Source organism: Babesia bigemina, scaffold Bbigscaff_70623 (assembly GCF_000981445.1).
Source record: "Babesia bigemina genome assembly Bbig001, scaffold Bbigscaff_70623".
Taxonomy (NCBI): Eukaryota; Apicomplexa; class Aconoidasida; order Piroplasmida; family Babesiidae; genus Babesia; species Babesia bigemina.
Genome location: NW_012237202.1, coordinates 1 through 24,322, shown reverse-complemented (window position 1 = coordinate 24,322; position 24,322 = coordinate 1). Strand labels below are relative to the sequence as shown.

Sequence of the window (24,322 nt, the reverse complement as noted above, 5' to 3'; positions counted from 1 at the left end):
TGTGGAGCGGGTTAGGGGCGATGTAGAGTGGATAAAGGAGCGATGTGGAGTGGATAAAGGGGCGATGTAGAGTGGATAATAATCACCACTTGTAACCATGTCATCGCTGCCGTGACCATGTCATCGCTGCCGTAACCAAGACTTCGCTGCCGTGTTCATGTCATCGCTGCCGTCACCATGTCATCGCTGCCGTAACCATGTCATCGCTGCCGTGTCCATCAACTTGGTCAACACGTTGGTCATCACGTTGGTCACTCACTAGGTCACCACTTTGGTCACCACTTTGGTCAGGTGCTTGGTCAGCACTTTAGTTAACTATTACACAATCACATACAACGGTTAATGTGTGATACAACAGATTAAAGCACAATTCATAAGTTAGGTGAGTAGGTGATATGCTAGGTGAGTGTAGCTAGTAAACACGTGAGTACGATTATGGTTGCAGATAAAACACCCTGTTAAGCTTGTTAACGCGAGCAGCAGCAAGTAGTGACTGAGCAGCGATGCGATGTGATGATGGTGAGTGCAAATGCGATTTGATGTGGAGGAGGTCTAGGCGGATGACCATGATGTGGAGGAGATAGAGGAGGGAGAGGAGCCAGAGCGCGACGTTGAGCCAGATGAAGGGTTCGCGGATTTTGAAAAGGAATTCGGGGATGGTCCTGAATACCAATTCGGCAAGAGGGGCGTGTTTCGATTCTTTGTCGCTCAGCACATTATTCAATGCTTTGCAAAAGTCTTCACATGTTCTTTTCTGATGCTTGTTGTTGCTAAGACTATATGCACTCCAAAATGCAAATCCATATCTATTTAATGTGGGTAGAGTTAGCGGACACTGAGCGATGGATTGGCAATCCTTTTCGTGACTAATAGTCCACGCCCACACTTCCTTTTTGATTTTATATCTAGATTGTACTTGACAGTTCTTAGCGCATATCTTACCCTGACACCTGGTTCCTGGCTTGTTGCAATTATTGCGGCAGTCGTCACGCAATTTGCAGAGAAGATTGTAGAATGTCTCTGTGAGATAGACAATCCATGACAGATAGTGGTTCTTATGGCATTCCGAAAATATATTATAAATATTAAAGCTCAGTGACTGGAGGTAGAACCCACATATTTCTTCGTCGCCAGCAAAACATTCGACGATGCTGAACACGTCACCTCTGGAATGCTCCGTACCTTGACCATGACGACTAGTGCCAAACATCTTTGATGGGTTGAGATCATTGTATTCCTGACCAAAGATGGCATCCTTTACGGCGGCATCAAAGGCTTTCTTCTTGTGCTCACTTTCGGCAAAATGATGAAGATAACCGTAGAAGAACGCAAACATATCTCCCAGCGTTTGCGGAGACCTGCGGAGAACACATGTTAGGAAGGTGCAGAAAATGGTAAGCGGATCATGGATTTCGGCGCTGAATTCTTCCAGCGCCTTCTTGAGTTCCTCGCCTGTCTGCGAACGTGACGCCATGGTGGCTAGATCAGTAAAGCCCATTGGAGTTTTGCACGGGATGCCTCCATGATTGGCCACAGTGCACGTTAACTTACAACCGGGACTAGTAAACTGATGCGGTAAGAAGCCGGGGAGACCATCTTCCAAAAATGACTGAAGTGGCGATTTCAAACCGCACTTAGGGTGTTGGTCACACGTTTGGTCAGCTTTTTGGTCAGCCTTTTGCTGGGCAATTTGGTTAGCTCTTTGGTCACATATTTGGTTAGGACATTTGGTGGTATTGCAGTTCCATGATGACCCATCGACGCCCTTGCCGTAATGACATGATCGCCAGCCGCCGCTGTCATCGTGATTTTCACACTGTCTGTGCAGGAAACACAGTTGGTGATACACTCGATACGATATATCTACCAGCATATCAAAGCATGAAGCGGCGCTACTAGGATAGCCTAGATTATCCGCGTTGGTGTTGAAGTCAACGGCGTATCGGCTATGCGGATGGCCATGACCGTGGCCGAGAATGGCGATTAATACAACTTCGGCATATTTGCAAACATTGCTAAGTGCAGTAGATAGGCAACTTGATCGCACTATATTGTCTGTTACTACACCTCTCAGGTCGTGCGGCCTGGTAACGGCTAACTCTGCTTTCGCTAACTTGTAATCACTTTGCAGCTCAGTAAACAAATCGCCAAAATAGTTTCGAATTTTACCATACACACCATTATACTGCAGCCCACTCAGCCACTGGAGCATCTGATACACGTTGCGCGGGGCCTTAGGTGACGAGATGTGCTGCAGGTGGGTGACCTGGTAATAGGTGTTGAGGTAGCCGAGAAGCTTTCTGAGTGGACGACTATCTTTATCGGCTTCATCGTGTTCGAAAAGATAATTTTTGTCATTTTTGTTAACGAGGAAACCGTGAATATGATTACCGTTGCACTCCGATTTGTTCCGCAACTCTCCATCCTGCTTCGATTGTTCCGAAGAAACCCTGTAACCACGGCAGTCAAACCAAAGGCCTATCATGTTATTAGTGTTCGCTCTATTGATCTGTAATTTATTCCAAGGACCTGTTTTGGGATCCCTGTCACAATGCATCCGGAGGTGGTTGAGATGCTTGTTCAGACCCGGCAGACAAGTGAGAAAAATTTTGGCACATTTTTCAGCATCGTCGGTTAACGTTTTATTATCACTTTTCATCCATGTAATCCCTTCCCCTCCATCATACCCGTTCACATACACCCGCTCCATCTGCTCGACAAACCCCTGCAGCCCCTGTCTGACCGCATCGAGCAGCTCCGGGTGCCGGGGGTTGGCGAAGGCGGAGGGGGATAGGAGGTGGAGGGAGGTGGAGAGGGAAGAATGTAGGTCAACGAACTTTTTATCATAATTATATATTCTATTACGATCACCATTACTTTTAAGATGTCCAAGTAAATTGTCGAAGTCAGTTTTGATTTTGGTTAGCTGGGTGGCTGGGTCGGTGGTTTGGTCGGTGGGCGGGGGGGAGGTTGGATCTTTAACTTGGTTGTCGACATAAATGTCAACGTTATTATAGTAGGCGTGGAATTTCTCCGATAATTGTCGGAATTGCTGAAGATATGCTTCGCCATTTAGCGTCGACGTCGAGGACTGCGCGACCTGTATGATTGCATCCAGCATAGACGTACCGGAAGGCATCTCAAACCTCGGATATTTACCTGCTTTAACAATATACGTGCGGCCATTTAGATTTTGCAACAGGCCTTTAATTGCTGTTCTTCTATCTTTCTGAATTATTTGTTCCATTTTTCTTAATTGACCATCCACCAACGTCTTAAGACCTCCAAGGTCGGCGACGTGTTGTTCGGAGAACAATATTCGGACGGCAGACGTTACGGTGTCGAAAGCTTGACTTGTGACACTAAGCAAGTATTCCTTTATATTTTCTACAGATTTAGTTGACGCCGCATACGCACTGTGAACTCCTTCACTGACAATATCGATGGTATGTGTTAGATTTCTATCGGCGTCATTTAGCGTGTTAAAAACAGCATTTACTTTATCAAATATCTCATTATACAACTCTTGCATTTTCTTATCTGCTGCTTTTTTCATTTTGTTAATTCCACCATCATGTTCTTCGTTTGTGTCTTCTATTTTTAGCTTATCGAGCATATCAAGATCTTTTTGAATTTCATTCAGCTTTAAGTGAAGCGTACCTTGTGTTTTCTCCTTTATGAATCCCTCGAGTGTTTTGATATGTGTTTTTAAAACTGCAACTTTTTTGCCCAACTCAGTCTTACTAAATACGCCACCGTCTTCTTCCCTAAATTTCTGCATTTCTGCAGTCACTTGAGCTGCAGCCTTTTCTATTGCGCTGGTCGCAGCATCAATGATTTGTTGTTTAGCAGACGTCTCAAATGCGCCAATCGCTTTGTTAAGTTTGCCGCCATCGTCACCTGAAGTAGTGCCGATTGCAGTACTCAACTCCTCGATCAGTTTGGCGAGCGATCCTGTTTTAGGTGCATCGGCTGTTCCTCTCTCGCCGTATATAGAGTTTTGCAGCAACTGAAGATTTTTGAGTTCGTCGACAGCTGTTAACAACTCTTTGTTGTCTTTGGTGTCATCGATCGTTTGCTTCGCCTGAGTGAACTCCTGTTTTATTATTGTGCCGAGTCTATTGATGGCCCCTGCTGCAGTGTTAACAGCAGAGGCGAATGCATTTGTAGTAACTACTAATGATGCTGTCGAAAGAGAGTCATACCTCTGATTAATGGTACCGATGGCACCATTTAGTTCCTCTACAAGATCCTTGACCTCACTTCTGCCCGATGTTGACACTTTTTGTATAGTACTTATCTTCATCAGATTTTCAAAATAATTACGAAGTTTTCGGGATTCAGCCTGCAATTCTGTTTGAAAAGTATCCAATTTCGCCGCCTTTAGTGCCTCCGCAAAGGTGTAGAATTTTTTCTTCAAGTCTTCATTATACTTACCTACCAGTGCTTCTGAATTCTGCGTAATTGGATCTGTCGTTCTCAGCAGCTGTTGCTTAGACGCACTAAGCTGAGTCAACGCCTTTCCTACAATCTCATGACCGTTGGAAATTGATCTCATACCATTTTTTAGTGCATTTACGTTACCATTCAATGCCGTCAAATCCTGCTTCACACCCGCTTTCACATCTTTCTCAAAATTCTTAGATAATTCAGACAGCGTCTTCTCAGCCCCCTCGACTAACATTTCCAGTTCCCCTTTTTTGTAGTTCATATCACCGTAAATCTTCTTTACTTCTTTTATTATCTCATCAAATAACCTAAATATCTCATCTCGAGTAGTGCCGCTATATTTGTCTAAACGACTTTTCAAGTGTTTATTCGCCTCCCTTAACCTCTCATAGCACTTTTCAAAGTGGTGTTTTCTTTGTTCACGTAAGTCATACATTGCGTCGAGTATTTTTGTAAAATTTATTTGTAAAGTGCGTTTAACGTTTTCACTCCCATCTGTGACTGCTTTTTCCAGATTTCGTTTTTGCTCATCTAAATGCGTATCTACGTGCTTGGCCTGTTCGTTGACACTAATGTTGCAAGCTGAATCACGTAAAACCTCTACGGATTTTTTAACTAATATTATTTCACTACGTATTTTACATCTCAATTCATCGTCTAAATAAATTACATAATTAGTTTCAATAGTTTTTATGTCACTCTGGATGTTCTCCACGATGCGCCTCCACTCCTCCAGCTGTCTAGTCAATTTCTCACCTGCACGAATTTGAGATGTATATTTACCTGCTATGTTGCTTTTCAACTCACCTAAAAACTCTGTGACGTTGCTTGCTTTTTTGCTGTATTCTAATTCATACCCCTCCAACCACCCCTTCACCTCCGCGACAGACTCCACAAGCCCAGCACGCCCGGAGCCAATATTATCATTCAAAGTCTTAATAACTGTATTAATGTTTTTTGTGGTATCTTTATCATACGTTTTAACCGCATCATCATCTTTCACCGCACCAAGCACACCACTCAAAAATCCCATCACCCCGTCACACAGCCTATCTAGGTCAGAGTACACAATACCACTGCCATCGTAGCCTTTGGAAGCAGAGTCGAAGCCGAGGAAAGTCTGAAGGCCGTCACAAAGATTCTCTAAGAGCTTTTTTGGCTCATTTGGCATAGTTTTAAGTTTCTCATAAAATTCACAAAGCTTCTCCACTTTCCTCAAAGCCTCCAACTTGGAGTGCAATTCGGCTGAGTCAGCAGAGGGAGAGGGGGAAGAAGAAGGATCTTTTAATTGATTTTGAAGTTGCAATTCACGTTCTTTAAGAAGCTTAATTTGATCAGCAACTTTCTGCTTAAGCTCACTAATTTCATCGGTGTCATCAGCCTTGCCAACAGAGTTGACAGACTCAGAAAGGGTAGTAACATGAGAAGAGTAAAGATTTTTAAGCTCTTCATTACTGTTAATTTGGGCGATAATAGCCTTCACAACGGCTTTCTTAACACTCTCACTCTCACCAACAAATCCTCCAAGCTTACCAGCCAATTCACCAAGCTGGACAATCTTCTCTTCAACAGACTTAAGAGCCTGGGACTTGGAAGAAGGGAAGGGAAGGGTGACAAGGTACAAGTTATTGTGATGGTTTATAGAGGTCATAGCGGTATTATGGCGAGGTGATTCAAGGGATGTAGAGTGGATTAAGGGGCGATGTAGAGTGGATTAGGGGCGATGTAGAGTGGATTAGGGAGCGATGTAGAGTGGATAAAGGGAGCGATGTGGAGTGGGTAAAGGGGCGATGTAGAGTGGGTTAAGGGTGATGTAGAGTGGGTGATAATCATCACTTAGGTCATCAACTTGGTCACCACTGTCATCGCTGCCGTGACCATATCATCGCTGCCGTGACCATCTCATCGCTGCCGTGACCATGTCATCGCTGCCGTGACCAGTCATCGCTGCCGTGACCATGTCATCGCTGCCGTGACCATGTCATCGCTGCCGTGACCATGTCATCGCTGCCGTGACCATGTCATCGCTGCCGTAACCATTTCACCGCTGCCGTGACCAGTCATCGCTGCCGTAACCATGTCATCGCTGCCGTAGCCATGTCATCGCTGCCGTAACCTAGACATCGCTGCTGTGACCATGTCATCGCTGCCGTAACCATTTCACCGCTGCCGTGACCAGTCATCGCTGCCGTAACCATGTCATCGCTGCCGTAGCCATGTCATCGCTGCCGTAACCTAGACATCGCTGCTGTGACCATGTCATCGCTGCCGTGACCATGTTATCGCTGCCGTAAGCATGTCATCGCTGCCGTGTCCATGTCATCGCTGCCGTGACCATGTCACCGCTGCCGTAAGCATGTCATCGCTGCCGTAAGCATGTCATCGCTGCCGTAACCATGTCATCGCTGCCGTAACCAAGACATCGCTGCCGTGACCATGTCATCGCTGCCGTAAGCATGTCATCGCTGCCGTGACCATGTCATCGCTGCCGTAACCATGTCATCGCTGCCGTAACCATGTCATCGCTGCCGTAACCATCTCATCGCTGCCGTAACCATGTCATCGCTGCCGTAACCATGTCATCGCTGCCGTAACCATGTCATCGCTGCCGTAACCATCTCATCGCTGCCGTAACCATGTCATCGCTGCCGTAACCATGTCATCGCTGCCGTAACCATGTCATCGCTGCCGTGACCATGTCATCGCTGCCGTGACCATGTCATCGCTGCCGTAACCATTTCACCGCTGCCGTGACCAGTCATCGCTGCCGTAACCATGTCATCGCTGCCGTAGCCATGTCATCGCTGCCGTGACCAAGACATCGCTGCCGTGACCAAGACATCGCTGCCGTGACCAAGACATCGCTGCCGTAACCATGTCATCGCTGCCGTGACCAAGACATCGCTGCCGTGTCCATGTCATCGCTGCCTTAACCATGTCATCGCTGCCGTGACCATGTCATCGCTGCCTTAACCATGTCATCGCTGCCGTGACCATGTCATCGCTGCCGTGACCACTAACTTGGTGAGGTGCTAGGTTAACACTTTGCCTGGGTGCCACCTCAACACGTTGCCTGTGTGCTAGCTTACCACTTTGCCTGGGTGCTTGCTTAGCACTTAGCTCGAGTGCTCGCTTACCACTTTGCCTGGGTGCTAGGTCACCACTTTGCCTGAGTGCTAGCTTAGCACTTTGGTCATGGCATTGGTCAACACGTTGCCTGGTTGCCAGCTTAGCACTTTGCCTGGATGCTAGCTTAGCACTTAGCCTGGGTGCTAGGTCAACACTTAGCCTGGGTGCTAGCTTAGCACTTTGCCTGGCTGCTAGGTTAGCACTTAGCCTGGGTGCTAGCTTAGCACTTTGCCTGGGTGCTAGCTTAGCACTTTGCCTGGGTGCTAGCTTTGCACTTTGCCTAGATGCTAGGTTAGCACTTTGCCTGGCTGCTAGCTTAACACGTTGCCTGGTTGCTAGGTTAGCACCTCGCCTGGCTGCTAGGTTAGCACTTAGCCTGGGTGCTAGGTTAGCACTTTGCCTGGGTGCTAGGTTAGCACTTTGCCTGGTTGCTAGCTTAGCACTTTGCCTGGTTGCTAGCTTAGCACTTTGCCTGGTTGCTAGGTCAACACTTTGCCTGGTTGCCAGCTTAACACGTTGCGTGGATGCTTGCTTAGCACTTTGCCTGAGTGCTAGCTTACCACTTTGCCTGTGTGCTAGCTTAGCACTTTGCCTGGGTGCTAGCTTAGCACTTTGCCTGGGTGCTAGCTTTGCACTTTGCCTAGATGCTAGGTTAGCACTTTGCCTGGCTGCTAGCTTAACACGTTGCCTGGTTGCTAGGTTAGCACCTCGCCTGGTTGCTAGCTTACCATTTCGCCTGTTTGCTAGGTCAGCACGTTGCCTGGATGGTAGGTCAACACGTTGCTTGTGTGCTTGCTTAGCACTTAACTTGGTTGCTACCTTACCACTTTGCCTGGTTGCTAGCTTAGCACTTTGCCTGGGTGCTAGCTTAGCACTTTGCCTGAATGCTAGCTTAGCACTTTGCCTGGGTGCTAGGTTAACACGTAACTTGTGTGCTTGCTTAGCACTTAGCTTGGATGCTAGCTAAGCACTTAGCTTTGTCTATCAGTCATAACCTAATCTAGGTGCTATTTAGTTCACAGGTTGCCGCTAGAGTAATTCGAGACATTAGACTACGTTTGTTATTTAGGTGAGTAGGTGATTCGCTAAGTGAGTAGTTACGTGAATTACAAATGTGACGATGATCACGGTTGAAGGTACGATATCTTGGCAAGCCTTCCGACTTGCGCAGCAGCCAACAATGACTGCGCCGTTATCCTGTGCGATGATGGTGATCTCAGGTGTGAGCGGATGTGGAGCACATCCAGTCTGCCAACCATGACGCAGATGAGGTAGAAGAGGGATAGTGACCAGAGCGCGAGAACCAAGTAGGTGAACGGTTCTCTGATAGTCCAAATGAATATGTCACATTCTTTGAACAGCTTAACAAAATATTCCGATTTCAACACCTTGTCCAGCTGAGAGCAGAAATCAGAACACTTCTTAGCCGATGCCTCGTTATTTAATGTCGCCGCGTTACCAAAACAGAAACCGAACTGGTACAGTGTTGCGGATACACCCTTGCACTGAACCATCGATGGACAATTGCAATGAGGCTTGTCAGGTTGATTCTCAACTTTCTCGACGAGGCCATGCTGTCCACGCTTACATTTCTCAGCACGCAGACACGTATGGCATCCCCAGTCTTGGCAGAAAATGTTCTTGAATGCGTTACACAAATTATTCAGTTGATTCCAGAAATCCCACGGCAGGTAGACAGCCCATGTAAGGTACGTGGCAAAGTTCTTATGAACAAGGTATTGATACGTGTCCGAACACAGTGTGGATAGGTATGGAGCGCAGCGCATATCCCTGTCGGTGCAACTTCTAGTCATGCATAGGCTAGATACATCGGCATAGACTTCGAGATGATTTTGATCTTGGTGCTCATGCTGACTGCTGCCATAAGCGTCACGAAGTACATTGGTAAGCTTACCCGTGTCAGTGCAGAGCTTAATGGAGAGCGTCTGAATAGATGCTTCAATCTTAGTTTGTGATACTGGTTTTATACCTGCATCAGTAATATAAGATGCAACTTTGACCCACTTATTAACCAAGCTTAACCCGAAACTGAAATGCTCCGGCAGCGTTTTCGGCGGAGTTGGTGACAAGCCAAACAATGATGAAACCACGCCACTACCTAAGAATTCGCGAATTATCTCACATAGCTGACGGCCTGTTTTGGTCGACCCGGAGAACGCCCTGAAACCCAGCGGTGTGACGCACGGCATTCCCAGCCTGGATGTGGAGGGGCAGGTGGAGCATTTAGATTTGCATCCAACAGACTCCAATCTATGTGGCAGGTAGCCGAGTAGAGAGTCACTTAGGTAGTTCATCAATGGCGATGTTGGTTGACAATTTGGTTTGCAATTTGGTTGACAGTTTGGTAGGCACGTTACATCGTCCGTTGGCTTGATGTTGCAGTGCGATTTGGTCGTAGGTACGTCCCTGCCGTAGTGGCAGTCGGCCCATCCGTAGTTCTTGTCTGCGACACTGCATCGTTCAAACAAATACCTGAGCGGCTGCAAAATTCTACGGAGGAAGTCAAGCAACATCTGCAAACAATCTTCGCCGGAGCTCGGGTAGTACAGATTCAGCGTGTTATTCGAATAGTCGCAAGCGTAGAATGTCGCCGCGTCGCCGTGGCCAACAACGGTGGTAAGCAAATCGTACGATTTCGAACAAAGGTATTGCAACACCGTCCGTATGCTCTTATACGTGATGGTCTGCGGGTGCGCCTCTAGGTATGACTGCTCGATGTCGAATACGCTGATCTCTCCGTCGCCAGCAAGCGGCGTATCCGGATTATCAAGCACGTTGGTGAACCCGTCTGATAGCAGCGCCTGGTACGCGGAAGTGTAAGTGAGCCCTGAGAGCCACGCCAGCATCTCGAAAACGGTACATGGCGTTCTAGGTTTGGGGAGTATAGCGATGTGACATATGGCGTTGTACTGGTCGACGTGATGCAGAATGCATTTGAGAATATCGAAAAGATTAAAAAGGACGTTAGACTTGCGTTTATTCGATTCGCACTCCTTAAGATGCTCGTTGTCTTTCGCACCTTCGACCCTAAAGCTAAGTCTGTTCGCGACGTATTCACCGTTTATGACGCTCTTGTTCTGCAGCTCCCAGTGCTGTTTGTTTTCTGCGGACACCTTAAAGCCGTGCCGTAGGAACAATCCGCCGAGATCAGAGGACGAGTGAATTTGGTGTCCCCTCAGACTATTGCAATTTATCCTCAAGTCATGCACAGCATCGTAAATTGTGGAAAAAGCGGTCAAGAATATTTTGGCGCAGCGGTGAGCGTCTTGTGTTAAACCGGTGCTAAGGGCAGTTTCTGTCCATTGGATGGTCTCACTGTCGTACGCGGAGATGTAGGCCTGTCCAAGTACACCAACCAGACCCCGGAAGCCGTGGGCAATGGTTTCTAGCAGCGGAGTGTTCGGCTGAGAAAAGGACTCAGGGTGGAGACCTTGAGCTTCTCCTAAGAGGATTTCGAGCATACGAGGAACACGGTAGTCGTACCTATTATGTTCACAAAGATGATTTAGCAGAATGTTTAGTTCATTAGTAACGGAATCAATCTTGGAGGTGTATAGTTGTCCGTCGCCAGATGGCTTGGGATTGGTCTTCTCGTTATTTGCTTCGTGAACTCGTTTAATTTCTCCCAGCAGATACTCGTTGAGTGGTGTCCAGAATAATTGTAAGGCTGACGATAAGTCACGTACCTTCTCTTTATCTAGTCTATTACCAATAGTAGAAGTCATTGAGTCGTGCAATGCATTCATGAATCCTTTGAAACCGGTGAATTTCTCATACTCAATTTGTTGAGGCAGGGGTGCTAATTCGCTGTGCACTTTGGATGCGAAGCTTTGAAGTAACAACTGGATCGTGGTGATGTAATGCCTTCGCGCTGTATATAGAATTGCAGTATGTGCAATGTTAACTTCATTTTCAACGTGTTTTTCTAGGACATCTACGCAGTTATTTTGGAACACATCCGCTTCATCGGGAAACTGCTCTGCCTTGTTGATGACCGCATTCAACCTAACGGTTCGCAGCGTTGCAATTCCATTCTTAATATAATTGAGTAAACGATTGTCGATTCGCTCAGTTCTGATTGTCTGCAGAATCGTTTTGATCTCATTGGCTGCGCTAGAATAATCTTCCATGAAAGCACTAAGTTTGCTAGTCACAACTTTGAACTGATCTAATGCATTTTCATTAAACGTGTCTAATGGCTGTAGAATACGCTTCACATCAGTATCTATTATTGTTATGGCATCTTCGAGTTCTTTTTTCTTTCCTTTCCTGCTGTCTGCCGCACCTGTCTCGTATCTGGTTAGTTTCTCAAGCTTGACACCACGCGTGTTATATGCAACGACTGCAGGGTCCCACGGCAGCTGCTCGTCAAGCGTGTCTGTAACCTGTTTGATTTTTTTGTCCACGTATGCGGCGGCTGAATCGCTTGTCTCGCGGCCGGGCACAGATCCGCCTTCCAGCGCCTGGTCAACCTGACCGGACAGCGTATTAATTGCTCCACGAACATTTTGCAGCGCTTTGTCGATTGCATAGCCTAGAGCATTCGTGTACTTTCGTGCACGGATGTCGACATGTTCTTCGATTTCATCGACCTTGCTCGAAATGTGCGTCACGTTGCCACCGAGGTTTATTTGCCTTTCGTCAATGAATGCCTCCAGTTGCTTTGCAACTCGTTCGGCCAGAACGGACAGCACACCTAGGGTGGCCTGGACGGCAAGTTTGAGATTAGTGTTATTATGCCTACCCGACTTGACAAACGATACGACCTGAACATCATGTAATACTTGACCTTCGAAAGCCCGTATTATCTCATCCCGCTTATTCACTACGTCCGTGGCAAACTTCTTGAGATAATTTTTCACGTATGGTAAGTAGTCTTCTAGACCGTTATTCTCAGCAAATGTTTTATCCGGCTCGATTTTACCAGCCACTTCCTGTATGTGCTCCGTCACTTTTTTAATAACGTATGTACCTAAGCTATCACGTCCCCTAGCACTCAGCTCTCCATTAAAATAAGTGTTAAAAATATTATCTTCAATATACTTGTCAAGCCATTTTTTGACTGCTTTTGTTCCAACTACTTCCGTGACCCAATCCTTCGAAATTTTTGCGAATCCAGTGTCCTCTCCTTTAGACTCTTTATACGACGCAGCATACTTGATGACTCCTGTTTTAATATGTTCTATACCCTTACCATTTACACCCCTACCTACGCTTTCTCCTTTAATCTGATTGACCAGATCTTTTAAATTCTTTTTGAACTCTTCCCAATTTTGGTATACGCTGCCATCTGTTGGTTTAAGGTTTCCTGGTTCTCTTGGTTCACCAACATGCCCTTTAATGCTTTTCACCTCTCCTTGAATATGTGTTATAATCTCCTCAATATTTGTTGGCGTTTTGATGCTACCGTCGTAAAACTGTCTCCCAAGCGACACAATCGCTGAGACAACCTTGCTGACCTTACTTCTGATCTCATCTTTAATTGTGCCCAAATCAAACTGCAGTGCCGTCTGTAACTCACGTACTTTCAGATGTGCATCCCTAACCAACGCAGCTACTCTGTTTTTCGCATCTTGTCCCGCACTGTGAAGCTGTTTAACATCTCTTCCAATCTGCTCCGTCATCGATGTTATGAATTCTCGGTTTTCTCTTCCAACAGTTTTATTGATGATTAAATCAAGCTTTGCAACTGCATTGTCAATCATATGTTTGGTTTTTTCCATCCACAATTCTAGATTGCTCAGACTGTCTGCCAGATTCTCACTAATTTGCTTAAGTTGTATCAAGATTGCCGAGACTTTTAACTTCAGATTTTCGACAAGTTCATTCACCTCTATTTTTATTCTGCAATTAACGTTCTCTTTCACCGTTTTGAGCTTATCATTAATGACTTTATCCATTGCTTCCAAGTCACCCTTCGCCTTCCACGCTAAGTCGTGAAGGCGTCCACTCTCATGTTTTACATGTTTTGTAACATTATGTACATTAAGTTTTAATTCGTGATTTAAGTCATTTATGTTTTTTCGTTGGCTGTCTATGCCAAATAAATAGGCGTTAGACGAGTCAATGCATGTTTTGACCAGATTGGTAGCCTCCGTCACGGCTCGCTTGACTTTCTCGATGTCCTTGTCACTGTATGTATTCTGACCTGAAGCAGCATTATCATTTAAAATTGCACTTACCTTCTTCATAACTTCTTCATTGACATGTGTTAATAGCGTTTCAATCGGTCTCTTGATATCATCATTTGACCTCTTCACCTTATCATTATACCCCCGCACCCCTGCGACCACCTTCACAATCGCAGCATTAAAACCTTTTTTACCAAGGTGTTTATTGGTGTTAAGTGACGTAATTGCATCATTTAAAGTGTTTTTATGCTGCCCTAAATGCTTGTAGATGTTACTGAGAACACCACTCAAAAATCCCATCACCCCGTCACACAGCCTATCAAGGTCGGAGTACACTATCCCAGTGCCATTGTAGCCTTTGTTAGCAGAGTTGAAGCCGAGAAAGGTCTCAAGGCCAGAGCAGAGATTATTAAGGATGTTAGTAGGGTTGTTATTTGAGGTAATTTCGCACTTTTTATTTTCATGAAATTTCTCGCCAAGCTCCCTAGGCGGCACATGGTCAGGGCAGTGGCAAGAGGTGGAAGCAGGGAAATGAAGGGTGACAGGGCACAAGTTATTGTAATGGTTTATAGAGGTCATAGCGGTATTAAGGCGAGGTAATTCGAGGGATGTAGAGTGGGTTAAGGAGCGATGTAGAGTGGGTAAAGGGGCGATGTAGAGTGGGTTAAGGGGCGATGTAGAGTGGATAAAGGGGCGATGTAGAGTGGATAAGGAGCGATGTAGAGTGGGTTAAGGGGCGTTGTAGAGTGGGTTAGGGAGCGATGTAGAGTGGATAGAGGAGCGATGTGGAGTGGATAAAGGGGCGATGTAGAGTGGATAGAGGAGCGATGTAGAGTGGGTTAGGGAGCGATGTGGAGTGGATAAAGGGGCGATGTAGAGTGGATAAAGGGGCGGTGTAGAGTGGATAAGGGAGCGATGTAGAGTGGATAAGGGAGCGATGTGGAGTGGATAAAGGGGCGATGTAGAGTGGATAAGGGGCGATGTGGAGTGGGTTAGGGAGCGATGTAGAGTGGGTTAGGGAGCGATGTAGGGTGGATAAAGGGGCGATGTAGAGTGGGTTAGGGAGCGATGTGGAGTGGGTAAAGGAGCGATGTAGAGTGGGTTAAGGAGCGATGTAGAGTGGGTTAAGGGGCGATGTAGAGTGGATAAGGGAGCGATGTAGAGTGGATAAAGGGGCGATGTAGAGTGGATAAAGGAGCGATGTAGAGTGGATAAAGGGGCGATGTAGAGTGGGTTAAGGAGCGATGTGGAGTGGATAAGGGGCGATGTAGAGTGGATTAAGGGGCGATGTAGAGTGGATAAAGGGGCGATGTAGAGTGGATTAAGGGGCGATGTAGAGTGGATAAAGGGGCGATGTAGAGTGGGTAAAGGGGCGATGTAGAGTGGGTTAAGGAGCGATGTGGAGTGGGTTAGGGAGCGATGTAGAGTGGATAAAGGAGCGATGTAGTGTGGGTAAAGGGCGATGTGGAGTGGATAAGGGAGCGATGTAGAGTGGATAAAGGGGCGATGTGGAGTGGATTAGGGAGCGATGTGGAGTGGGTTAAAGAGCGATGTAGAGTGGGTAAAGGAGCGATGTAGAGTGGGTTAGGGAGCGATGAAGAGTGGGTTAAGTAGCGATGTAGAGTGGGTTAGGGAGCGATGTAGAGTGGGTTAGGGAGCGATGAAGAGTGGGTTAAGTAGCGATGTAGAGTGGATAAAGGGGCGATGTAGAGTGGGTAAAGGGGCGATGTGGAGTGGGTTAGGGAGCGATGTAGGGTGGATAAAGGGGCGATGTAGAGTGGATAAGGGAGCGATGTAGAGTGGGTTAAGGGGCGATGTGGAGTGGGTTAAGGAGCGATGTAGAGTGGATAAGGAGCGATGTGGAGTGGGTTAAGGAGCGATGTAGAGTGGATAAAGGGGCGATGTAGAGTGGATAAAGGGGCGATGTAGAGTGGGTTAAGGGGCGATGTAGAGTGGATAAAGGGGCGATGTAGAGTGGATAAAGGAGCGATGTAGAGTGGGTAAAGGGACGATGTAGAGTGGATAAGGGAGCGATGTAGGGTGGATAAGGGGCGATGTAGAGTGGATAAAGGGGCGATGTGGAGTGGATAAGGGGCGATGTAGAGTGGGTTAAGGAGCGATGTAGAGTGGATAAAGGGGCGATGTGGAGTGGATAAGGGGCGATGTAGAGTGGATAAAGGGGCGATGTAGAGTGGGTTAAGGAGCGATGTAGAGTGGATAAAGGGGCGATGTAGAGTGGATAAAGGGCGATGTAGAGTGGATAAGGGGCGATGTAGAGTGGATAAAGGGGCGATGTGGAGTAGATTAGGGAGCGATGTGGAGTGGATAAAGAGGCGATGTAGAGTGGATAAAGGGGCGATGTAGAGTGGGTTAAGGAGCGATGTAGAGTGGGTTAGGGAGCGATGTAGAGTGGGTTAGGGAGCGATGTAGAGTGGATGAAGGAGCGATGTAGAGTGGTTAAAGGGGCGATGTAGAGTGGGTTAAGGGGCGATGTAGAGTGGATTAGGGAGCGATGCAGAGTGAGTTAAGGGGCGATGTAGAGTGGATAGAGGAGCGATGTAGAGTGGGTAAAGGGGCGATGTGGAGTGGATAAGGGAGCGATGTAGGGTGGGTTAGGGAGCGATGTAGAGTGGGTTAGGGGGCGATGTGGAGTGGATAATACTCACCACTCTGGTCACCATGTCATCGCTGCCGTGTCCATGTCATCGCTGCCGTGTCCATGTCATCGCTGCTGTGTCCATGTCATCGCTGCCGTGACCATCAACTGTCATCGCTGCCGTGACCATCAACTGTCATCGCTGCCGTGACCATCAACTGTCATCGCTGCCGTGACCATCAACTGTCATCGCTGCCGTGACCATCAACTGTCATCGCTGCCGTGACCATCAACTGTCATCGCTGCCGTGACCATCAACTGTCATCGCTGCCGTGACCATCAACTGTCATCGCTGCCGTGACCATCAACTGTCATCGCTGCCGTAACCATGTCATCGCTGCCGTGACCATGTCACCGCTGCCGAGACCATGTCATCGCTGCCGTAACCATGTCATCGCTGCCGTGACCATGTCATCGCTGCCGTGACCATGTCATCGCTGCCGTGACCATAACTTGGTCAGGTGCCAGCTTACCACTTAGCCTGGTTGCTAGCTTAGCACTTTGCCTGGGTGCTAGCTTAGCACTTTGCCTGTGTGCCAGCTTAGCACTTTGCCTGGTTGCTTGCTTAGTACTTTGCCTGGGTGCTAGCTTAGCACTTTGCCTGGTTGCCAGCTCAGCACTTAGCCTGGTTGCCAGCTCAGCACTTTGCCTGGTTGCTTGCTTAGCACTTTACCTGCGTGCTAGGTTAGCACTTTGCCTGGTTGCTAGCATAGCACTTTGCCTGGTTGCTAGGTCAACACATTGCTTTGTCGTTTAGTCATCACCTAATCTAGGTGCTATTTCGTTCACAGGTTGCCGCTAGAGTAATTCGAGACATTAGACTACGTTTGTCGGTTAGGTGAGTAGGTGAGTAGTTACGTGAGTTGATGTGAATTACAAGTGTGAATACAATTACGGTTGTAGATACGATATCTTGGCAAGCCTTCCGACTTGCGCTGCAGCCAACAGTGATTGCGCCGTTATCTTGTGCGATGACGGTGATCTCAGGTGTGATTTGATGTGGAGCACATCCAGTCTGCCAACCATTACGCAGATGAGGTAGAAGAGGGATAGTGACCAGAGTGCGACGTTAAGCCATATAAACGGCTGTCTAATGGTGAATATGAATTCGTCGCATTTTTCGAACAGCGTTCTGAAGTAGTTGGAATTTAATACATTGTTGAGTTGTTTGTAGAAATTGTGGCAATACCTTCTACCTTCAGCGTCTAACAATTTTTCAGGATTGCCGAACGTGAACCCGAAACTATATAACGTGCTTATGACACCGCGGCATTCAACGAGGCCTTTGCACTGGCAGTTATAGGCAGCGCCATGCTTACCCCGTTTACAAGCTGTGCCGTGCGTACAGCGACGACATCCCCAATCCTGGCAGGATATATTGGTAAACGCCCTGAACAAAGATTCAAGACACTGCCAGAACGACCACGGTAAGTACACTGCCCATGACAGGTAGAGGCCGGCGTGCTTTTCGGCCGCGTATTGGTATGCATCGCTGTGCAACGTGGTCAGGTACGGAGCGCAGTGAACATCGTCAGTACTAGCGTATTTGCAGGACTCTGTTTTAGACAGACTTGACAGGTCGGCCTCCGTAGGTCTCGGATGATTTCTACCCTCATGACTTTGGCTGCTTCTGTAAGCGTCACTAAGCGCGCCTGTGAGTTCTGATGGCTCCGCATACAAGTCGATGGACTGCTTCTTGATTGCCTTCACAAACGCAGCATTGACGGCATTTGAGTTGCCATCTCTGCTAGCATTAAACGCACCAACCAAGGTAAATACAAACTGGAAGTGCTCGGGCAGCGTCGATGGTGGCTTGGGCAGAAGGCACATCAGTGAGGATATTAAGCCTGTACTGAGGAAGGTATTGATTACGTCACGCAACTGCCTGCCCGTTTTGGAGCTTCCCGAGAAGCCCTTAAATCCGAGAGGAAGCAGGCACGGTTGCCCTGGAGCGCTCTTGGAGCAGGTGCTGCATTTCGCCCTGCATCCCACTGACTGCAGTTGGTGCGGCAGATGGCCAGGGAGGCTGTCACTGAGGTATAACATAAGCGGGGACGTTGCTTGGCAATTTACTTGGCACTTTGCTTGGCCGTTTGGTTCCTCGCTTGAGTGCTCGTTACACTGCGATTTGGTTGTAGGGATGTCCCTCCCGTAGCGGCAGTGTGACCAGCCGTGGTGTTCAGGCTTGATGTTACACTGCAGTTCCAGGAACCGGAACACGGGCAACAATCGGCGCAGTAGGTCCAGCAGCATGTCAAGGCAGTCCGACGGATCGGATGGGTAATGGAAATTGAATGAGTTGTTGCAGAAGTCGGAGGCGTAAACGGTCCTGGAGTCGCCAGTGCCGACGACGGCAGTCAACACGTCATACGACGTCGCACAGATATGGTCCACAGCTTTACGTACGTAAGTATACGATATGTTTCGGGGGTGCGCCGTTATGGATTGGGCTGCCATGTCAGTCGATGTGAGCTCAAGTTCGTCGTCGCCGGCCGCCTTCTTATGCGGGTTGTCAAACAGATCACTGATGGTTATATCACGCATCGAAGCATATACTGCAGTGTACGGGAAACCGCTGAGCCAGATCAATATGTCGTACACGGAGCACGGGTGCTGCTTCGCTGAGGCCGTGAGCAGGTGGCACAGTTCATTGTACTGCTCGAAGTGACTGAATATGCAGTCAATGGCGTCGAAGACGTGGAAGTGGTCGGCTTTTCTCTGCTTGTTCGATTCACACCATCTAAGGTGTTGGTTCTCGTTGGCGCCGCGAATTGGTAGCAGCAGCCGCTTGGCAACGTTCTCCCCCGCCACTGTCGGTTTGTTTTGCAACTCGCCGTTTTGCAGCGTCGCATCGGAGACCGCGTAGCCGTGGGCGACAAACGATCTTCCCACGTCGGTGGACTTATTAATTTGCTGTCCACGTAGACTCTTGCAATTGTGCGTCAAGTCGGTCAAAGTGGCCTTTAGGGTGCATACCACGGTGAAGCATATTTTGGCGAATTTGGCGCCATACGGCGTTAATTTCTGCTTCTCGAACATTTCGCCGCCAAACGTCTCACTGTCGTAGGCAGAGATGTACGCCTTCCCTAGTTCAGCCGCAAACTTACCCAGCCCCTTACTTATACCGTCAAGCAGGGGGGTCGTGGTCCTGGCAAAGGATTCGGGAGCGAGGGTGGCAATTGCAGCGGAGAGCTGATCTAGCATGAAGGGCACTTCGTGGTTGTAGCGGTGATTACTAATGTGATCGAGTAGGCTGTTGAGCGCGGTATTAGCAGCGTCGAGTTTGGAGGTGTAGAGTGGTTCCTCGCCGGTGGGCTCGGGATTGGTTTTCTCGTTATTCGCTGCGTGAACTCTTTTGGTCTCTTCTTTGAGGTAGTCGTGGAGTGGATGCCAGAACTGTTTGAATTTCTGCGACAGATTTTGGAACGTGTCCTTATGTTTCACATGCCCTGACAGCTGACCTACGAGACCCTTGAGTCTCGCAATATTCTCGTCCGTCGTCCCACCATCATCTCCAATCGTCCCTTCCAACGTCCGCATAAAACCCTTAAAGCCGTGCCGCCTGTCGGTGTCGATGAGGGTGGGCAGGGGCTTCAGCTCCTCGGTGACCTTCCCCGAAAATTGTTCGAGGGAAGACTTCATTGACGATATGCACAGCTTTCTTGCTTGAGTGATGAGCTTGTCTACTGCTTCTTGAGATTCAGTGTTGACATGTTGTGTGAGGCTGTCAATGCATCGTTTTTTAAACACGTCGGCGTCACTTCTGATGCATTTGTTGGCCAACTTAATGAGAGGTTCCAGTTTACCGGTTAGCAAATCGAGGAGATTCTTCTGAAGTTTCTGCAAAGTGTCGCTTGCGGCTTCAACGCCGTGTGCAGTTTTGCCGATTTTCGTATTATTAAAAGTTACCAATTTTTTTTTAACCTCTTCACCAGCTTCTGCAAACGCATTGACAAGCGCATTTAGACTATTTTTGATTTCTTTGGATAATGTGTCGAATACGGTTGCGTTTTTTGTCTCCTTGCATGCCTCATCTAGGTCTTTCACCATTTTTTCTCTGATCACACCGATCGCCGCGGGGAGGGAGCCTGCGCTTTTGATGATGTTGAAGTCAGGGTTAGTAAGGGCGGCCAAATTATCTTGCTCGACGAAACCATTGTATTGCCGGAACGTATCGTCTTTATCAAGCTTGACCGCATTAGCGTCACCTGGCTTCAGCTTTTTCGCAAGCTCTGCAGTCACACCCTCGATCGCGGTGTCGACGGCTTTGGCGTGATTGGGTTTTTCACGGTCGGGATCAGGTGGTAAGCCAAGCACCGTCTCGAACCTACCGTATAGCTCATTAGCCGTGGACGCTGCGTCGTCCAATTGTTTGCCAATACTGTTTCCGTTAGGCTGCAAGGCGAGGCTATCAACTTCCTTTGCTAGATGCCTTGCGGAAGCAGCCAACGACGGGAGGATGGAGTGGAGACCAGATATAAGATAAAAATCGGGGATGGCCGTTGAAGAATCATAGTCCGATTCCCTGAGCGCTTTCTCAATTGTGCTTGCTATACTTTTGATGAAAGATGTAATTTCAGGATTTTGAACCTGGGAACCTTTCAAGGCGCTGTTCTTAAGTTTCCGATCAAGTGCGTCTGCAAAACTTGTGCAAATGGTTTTAATGTCTTGCAAATTGTTTTCGATGTTTGCATTTTGATTCGAAGCTACGTCTTCAACAGCTTTACGGATCATGTTGCCGTTAACTTCACTTTCGAACTGCCCCTTAATAACGCTTGCAATTTTAGTGGCAAGTTGTGAATACACATCATCGTCATCAGTAGCATTCCGGTATTCCTGATGAATTATATTCTTATTATTTAAGGCATACTTTGAAATATACCATTTCACTGGTTCCTTCTTTATAATATCTGTTAACCATTCTTCAACCTTTCCCCCCAAGCTTTCTCTAAACGCTCTGACGTATGTTTTAATTGTTTTTTTTATTATATCTAGTCCTTTCGTTACTCTTACGCCACTTCCCGCAATCACTCCAATTTTTGATTTAATGTGCTTCATTAGTGTATCAATCTTTTGCTTGTTATCCGCCGTTACCTGGTTGACACTTGGGTCAATTTGCTTGTACATCTGTCCAATCTTATTTTTAATCTCCGCCACCTGCGCATCCACCGCTTGCTTAACCTTATACAAATCCTCCTTCAGCTTCCCGTCCATCTCTTTCACCTTCCCAAGCGCTGCTTTTACATTGTTCTCAACTTTCTGCTTTGCACTCTCGAATTTCTGATAAAGCTGTTCACCTTTGTTTTTCAATTCGTTTGCTTTACCCTCAATTGTTAGCTGCTCTCTCCAGCCCGGATTCTTCTGTTCAATTTCCCTCGCCCCCTTGATTGCTTCAGTCATGATTTTGTCTGCCTCAATAATCCACTCCACCAACTCTGTTATATATTGCCGCAGCGTATCGGCAATTTCATTTAGCGAGTTCCAAATGTTGTTTATTATTTTCACTAATTCGGAAACGAGGGCATGTACTTTAAGGCCGATCTGATCATTCACGCATCTTTTAAGCGAACTAAACGTATCTTTGATCTTCGCTGTCATCTCATCAAAGTTACTTATTTCCTTCGCAGACAACGCACCAAGCCGTGTAGCTTCATACGAAATGTTTTGTATAGCATTAGTAATTTTCTGTTGTACGTCAGGATTCAAGTCCTTAAATTCGTCTATATCATCGTACTTCGCACCTTGTTTAATATTGAAATCCTTTCGAACACGGAAACCGTTTATGAAATCCGTACCTTTTGAAGCATACTCGTTGGCCAAGGCTTCGGCTGCCGTGACGTCAGTTTCTACAGGATGATCATTATTTATAGCATGCATCTTTTTTGTCAACGTCTCACCGACGCTGTTTTTCATTTCATTTATGATGTTTTTCACTTTTTCATTCGATGTTTTTACTTTATCATTATACTCCCGCACCTTCCTCGCCACCTGCTCAATGACCTTAAAACCCTCACGCCCGGTGGATAATTTAGTTTTTAATTCTGTCTCAACAAAATGTTTTAAATCATTTTTACCCACACTGTAAGGCTGTTTCTCGCTGACATCCTTAAGCACACCACTCAAAAATCCCATCACTGCATCACACAGCCTGTCAAGGTCAGAGTACACAATACCACTGCCGTCGTAGCCTTTTGATTTCGGGTCGAAGCCGAGGAATTTCTCGAGGGCGGAACATAAATGCGTTAAAATATTATCATTTTCAGGTTTTTTAGTAAGTGAATCAGCAAATTCAGCAAGCTTATTCACAGTCTGCAAAGCCTCCAACTTGGACTGACAGTCAGATAAACGCTTAGTAACATCATCATTAGAAGAGTCATTTTCAAGTTCTTTTATGGTTTTAGGAAGCTTTGTAACTTCTTCATTAATGTCTTTTTTAATCTCTTCAAAACTTTTTTTCGCGGGAGTAGTAGACTTAGTAGGCTTGCCAGTAGAAAGAGCCGAGTCGGCAGACGAGGCGACAGTAGAAGAAGTAAGGGAAGTGAAGGGTGACAAGTCACAAGTTATTATTGTGGTTTATAAAAATCATAGCGGTATTATGGCGAGGTGATTAGAGGGATGTAGAGTGGATAAAGGGGCGATGTAGAGTGGGTTAAGGGGCGATGTAGAGTGGATAGGGAGCGATGTGGAGTGGATAAAGGGGCGATGTAGAGTGGGTTAAGGGGCGATGTAGAGTGGGTTAAGGGGCGTTGTAGAGTGGGTTAGGGAGCGATGTAGAGTGGATAGAGGAGCGATGTGGAGTGGATAAAGGGGCGATGTAGAGTGGATAGAGGAGCGATGTAGAGTGGGTTAGGGAGCGATGTGGAGTGGATAAAGGGGCGATGTAGAGTGGATAAAGGGGCGATGTAGAGTGGGTTAGGGAGCGATGTGGAGTGGGTTAGGCAACGATGTAGAGTGGGTAAAGGGGCGATGTAGAGTGGGTAAAGGGGCGATGTAGAGTGGATAAAGGAGCGATGTAGAGTGGATAAAGGGGCGATGTAGAGTGGATAAGGGAGCGATGTAGAGTGGATAAAGGGGCGATGTAGAGTGGATAAGGGAGCGATGTAGAGTGGATAAAGGGGCGATGTAGAGTGGATAAAGGGGCGATGTGGAGTGGGTTAAGGGGCGATGTAGAGTGGATGAAGGGGCGATGTAAAGTGGATAAAGGAGCGATGTGGAGTGGGTAGAGGAGCGATGTAAAGTGGGTAAAGGGGCGATGTGGAGTGGGTTAGGGAGCGATGTGGAGTGGATAAAGGGGCGATGTAGAGTGGGTTAAGGGACGATGTGGAGTGGATAAAGGGGCGATGTAGACAGGGTTAGGGAGCGATGTAGAGTGGGTTAGGGAGCGATGTAGAGTGGGTTAGGGAGCGATGTAGAGTGGGTTAGGGAGCGATATAAGGTGGGTCAAGGAGCGATGTGGAGTGGATAAAGGGGCGATGTAGAGTGGATAAAGGAGCGATGTGGAGTGGATTAAGGGGCGATGTAGAGTGGGTAAAGGGGCGATGTAGAGTGGATTAAGGGGCGATGTAGAGTGGGTAAAGGGGCGATGTAGAGTGGATAAAGGGGCGATGTAAGGTGGAAAAAGGGGCGATGTAGAGTGGATAGAGGAGCGATGTAGAGTGGGTTAGGGAGCGATGTAGAGTGGGTAAAGGGGCGATGTAGAGTGGATAAAGGGGCGATGTAGAGTGGATTAGGGAGCGATGTGGAGTGGGTTAGGGAGCGATGTAGAGTGGATTAGGGAGCGATGTAGAGTGGATTAGGGAGCGATGTAGAGTGGATTAGGGAGCGATGTAGAGTGGATTAGGGAGCGATGTACAGTGGGTTAAGGGGCGATGTAGGGTGGGTTAAGAGCGATGTAGAGTGGACAAAGGGCGATGTAGGGTGGGTTAAGAGCGATGTA

General features: G+C 47.3%; 3 protein-coding genes across 3 annotated transcripts; all 3 read right to left on the bottom strand.

Moving 5' to 3' along the window:
- Positions 1-433: 433 nt before the first annotated feature.
- Positions 434-6,100, bottom strand: BBBOND_0003210 (hypothetical protein, conserved; the record flags this gene model as incomplete). The annotated part of the gene is made up of 1 exon (XM_012915156.1): positions 434-6,100. One exon carries the CDS (start codon positions 6,098-6,100, stop codon positions 434-436), a length of 5,667 nt encoding a protein of 1,888 aa, XP_012770610.1.
- Positions 6,101-8,702: 2,602 nt separating this feature from the next.
- On the bottom strand, positions 8,703-14,309 carry BBBOND_0003200 (hypothetical protein, conserved; the record flags this gene model as incomplete). The annotated part of the gene is made up of 1 exon (XM_012915155.1): positions 8,703-14,309. The coding sequence occupies one exon, from the start codon at positions 14,307-14,309 to the stop codon at positions 8,703-8,705; it is 5,607 nt and encodes a 1,868-aa protein (XP_012770609.1).
- Positions 14,310-17,277: 2,968 nt separating this feature from the next.
- Positions 17,278-22,518, bottom strand: BBBOND_0003190 (hypothetical protein, conserved; the record flags this gene model as incomplete). The annotated part of the gene is made up of 1 exon (XM_012915154.1): positions 17,278-22,518. One exon carries the CDS (start codon positions 22,516-22,518, stop codon positions 17,278-17,280), a length of 5,241 nt encoding a protein of 1,746 aa, XP_012770608.1.
- Positions 22,519-24,322: the final 1,804 nt, after the last annotated feature.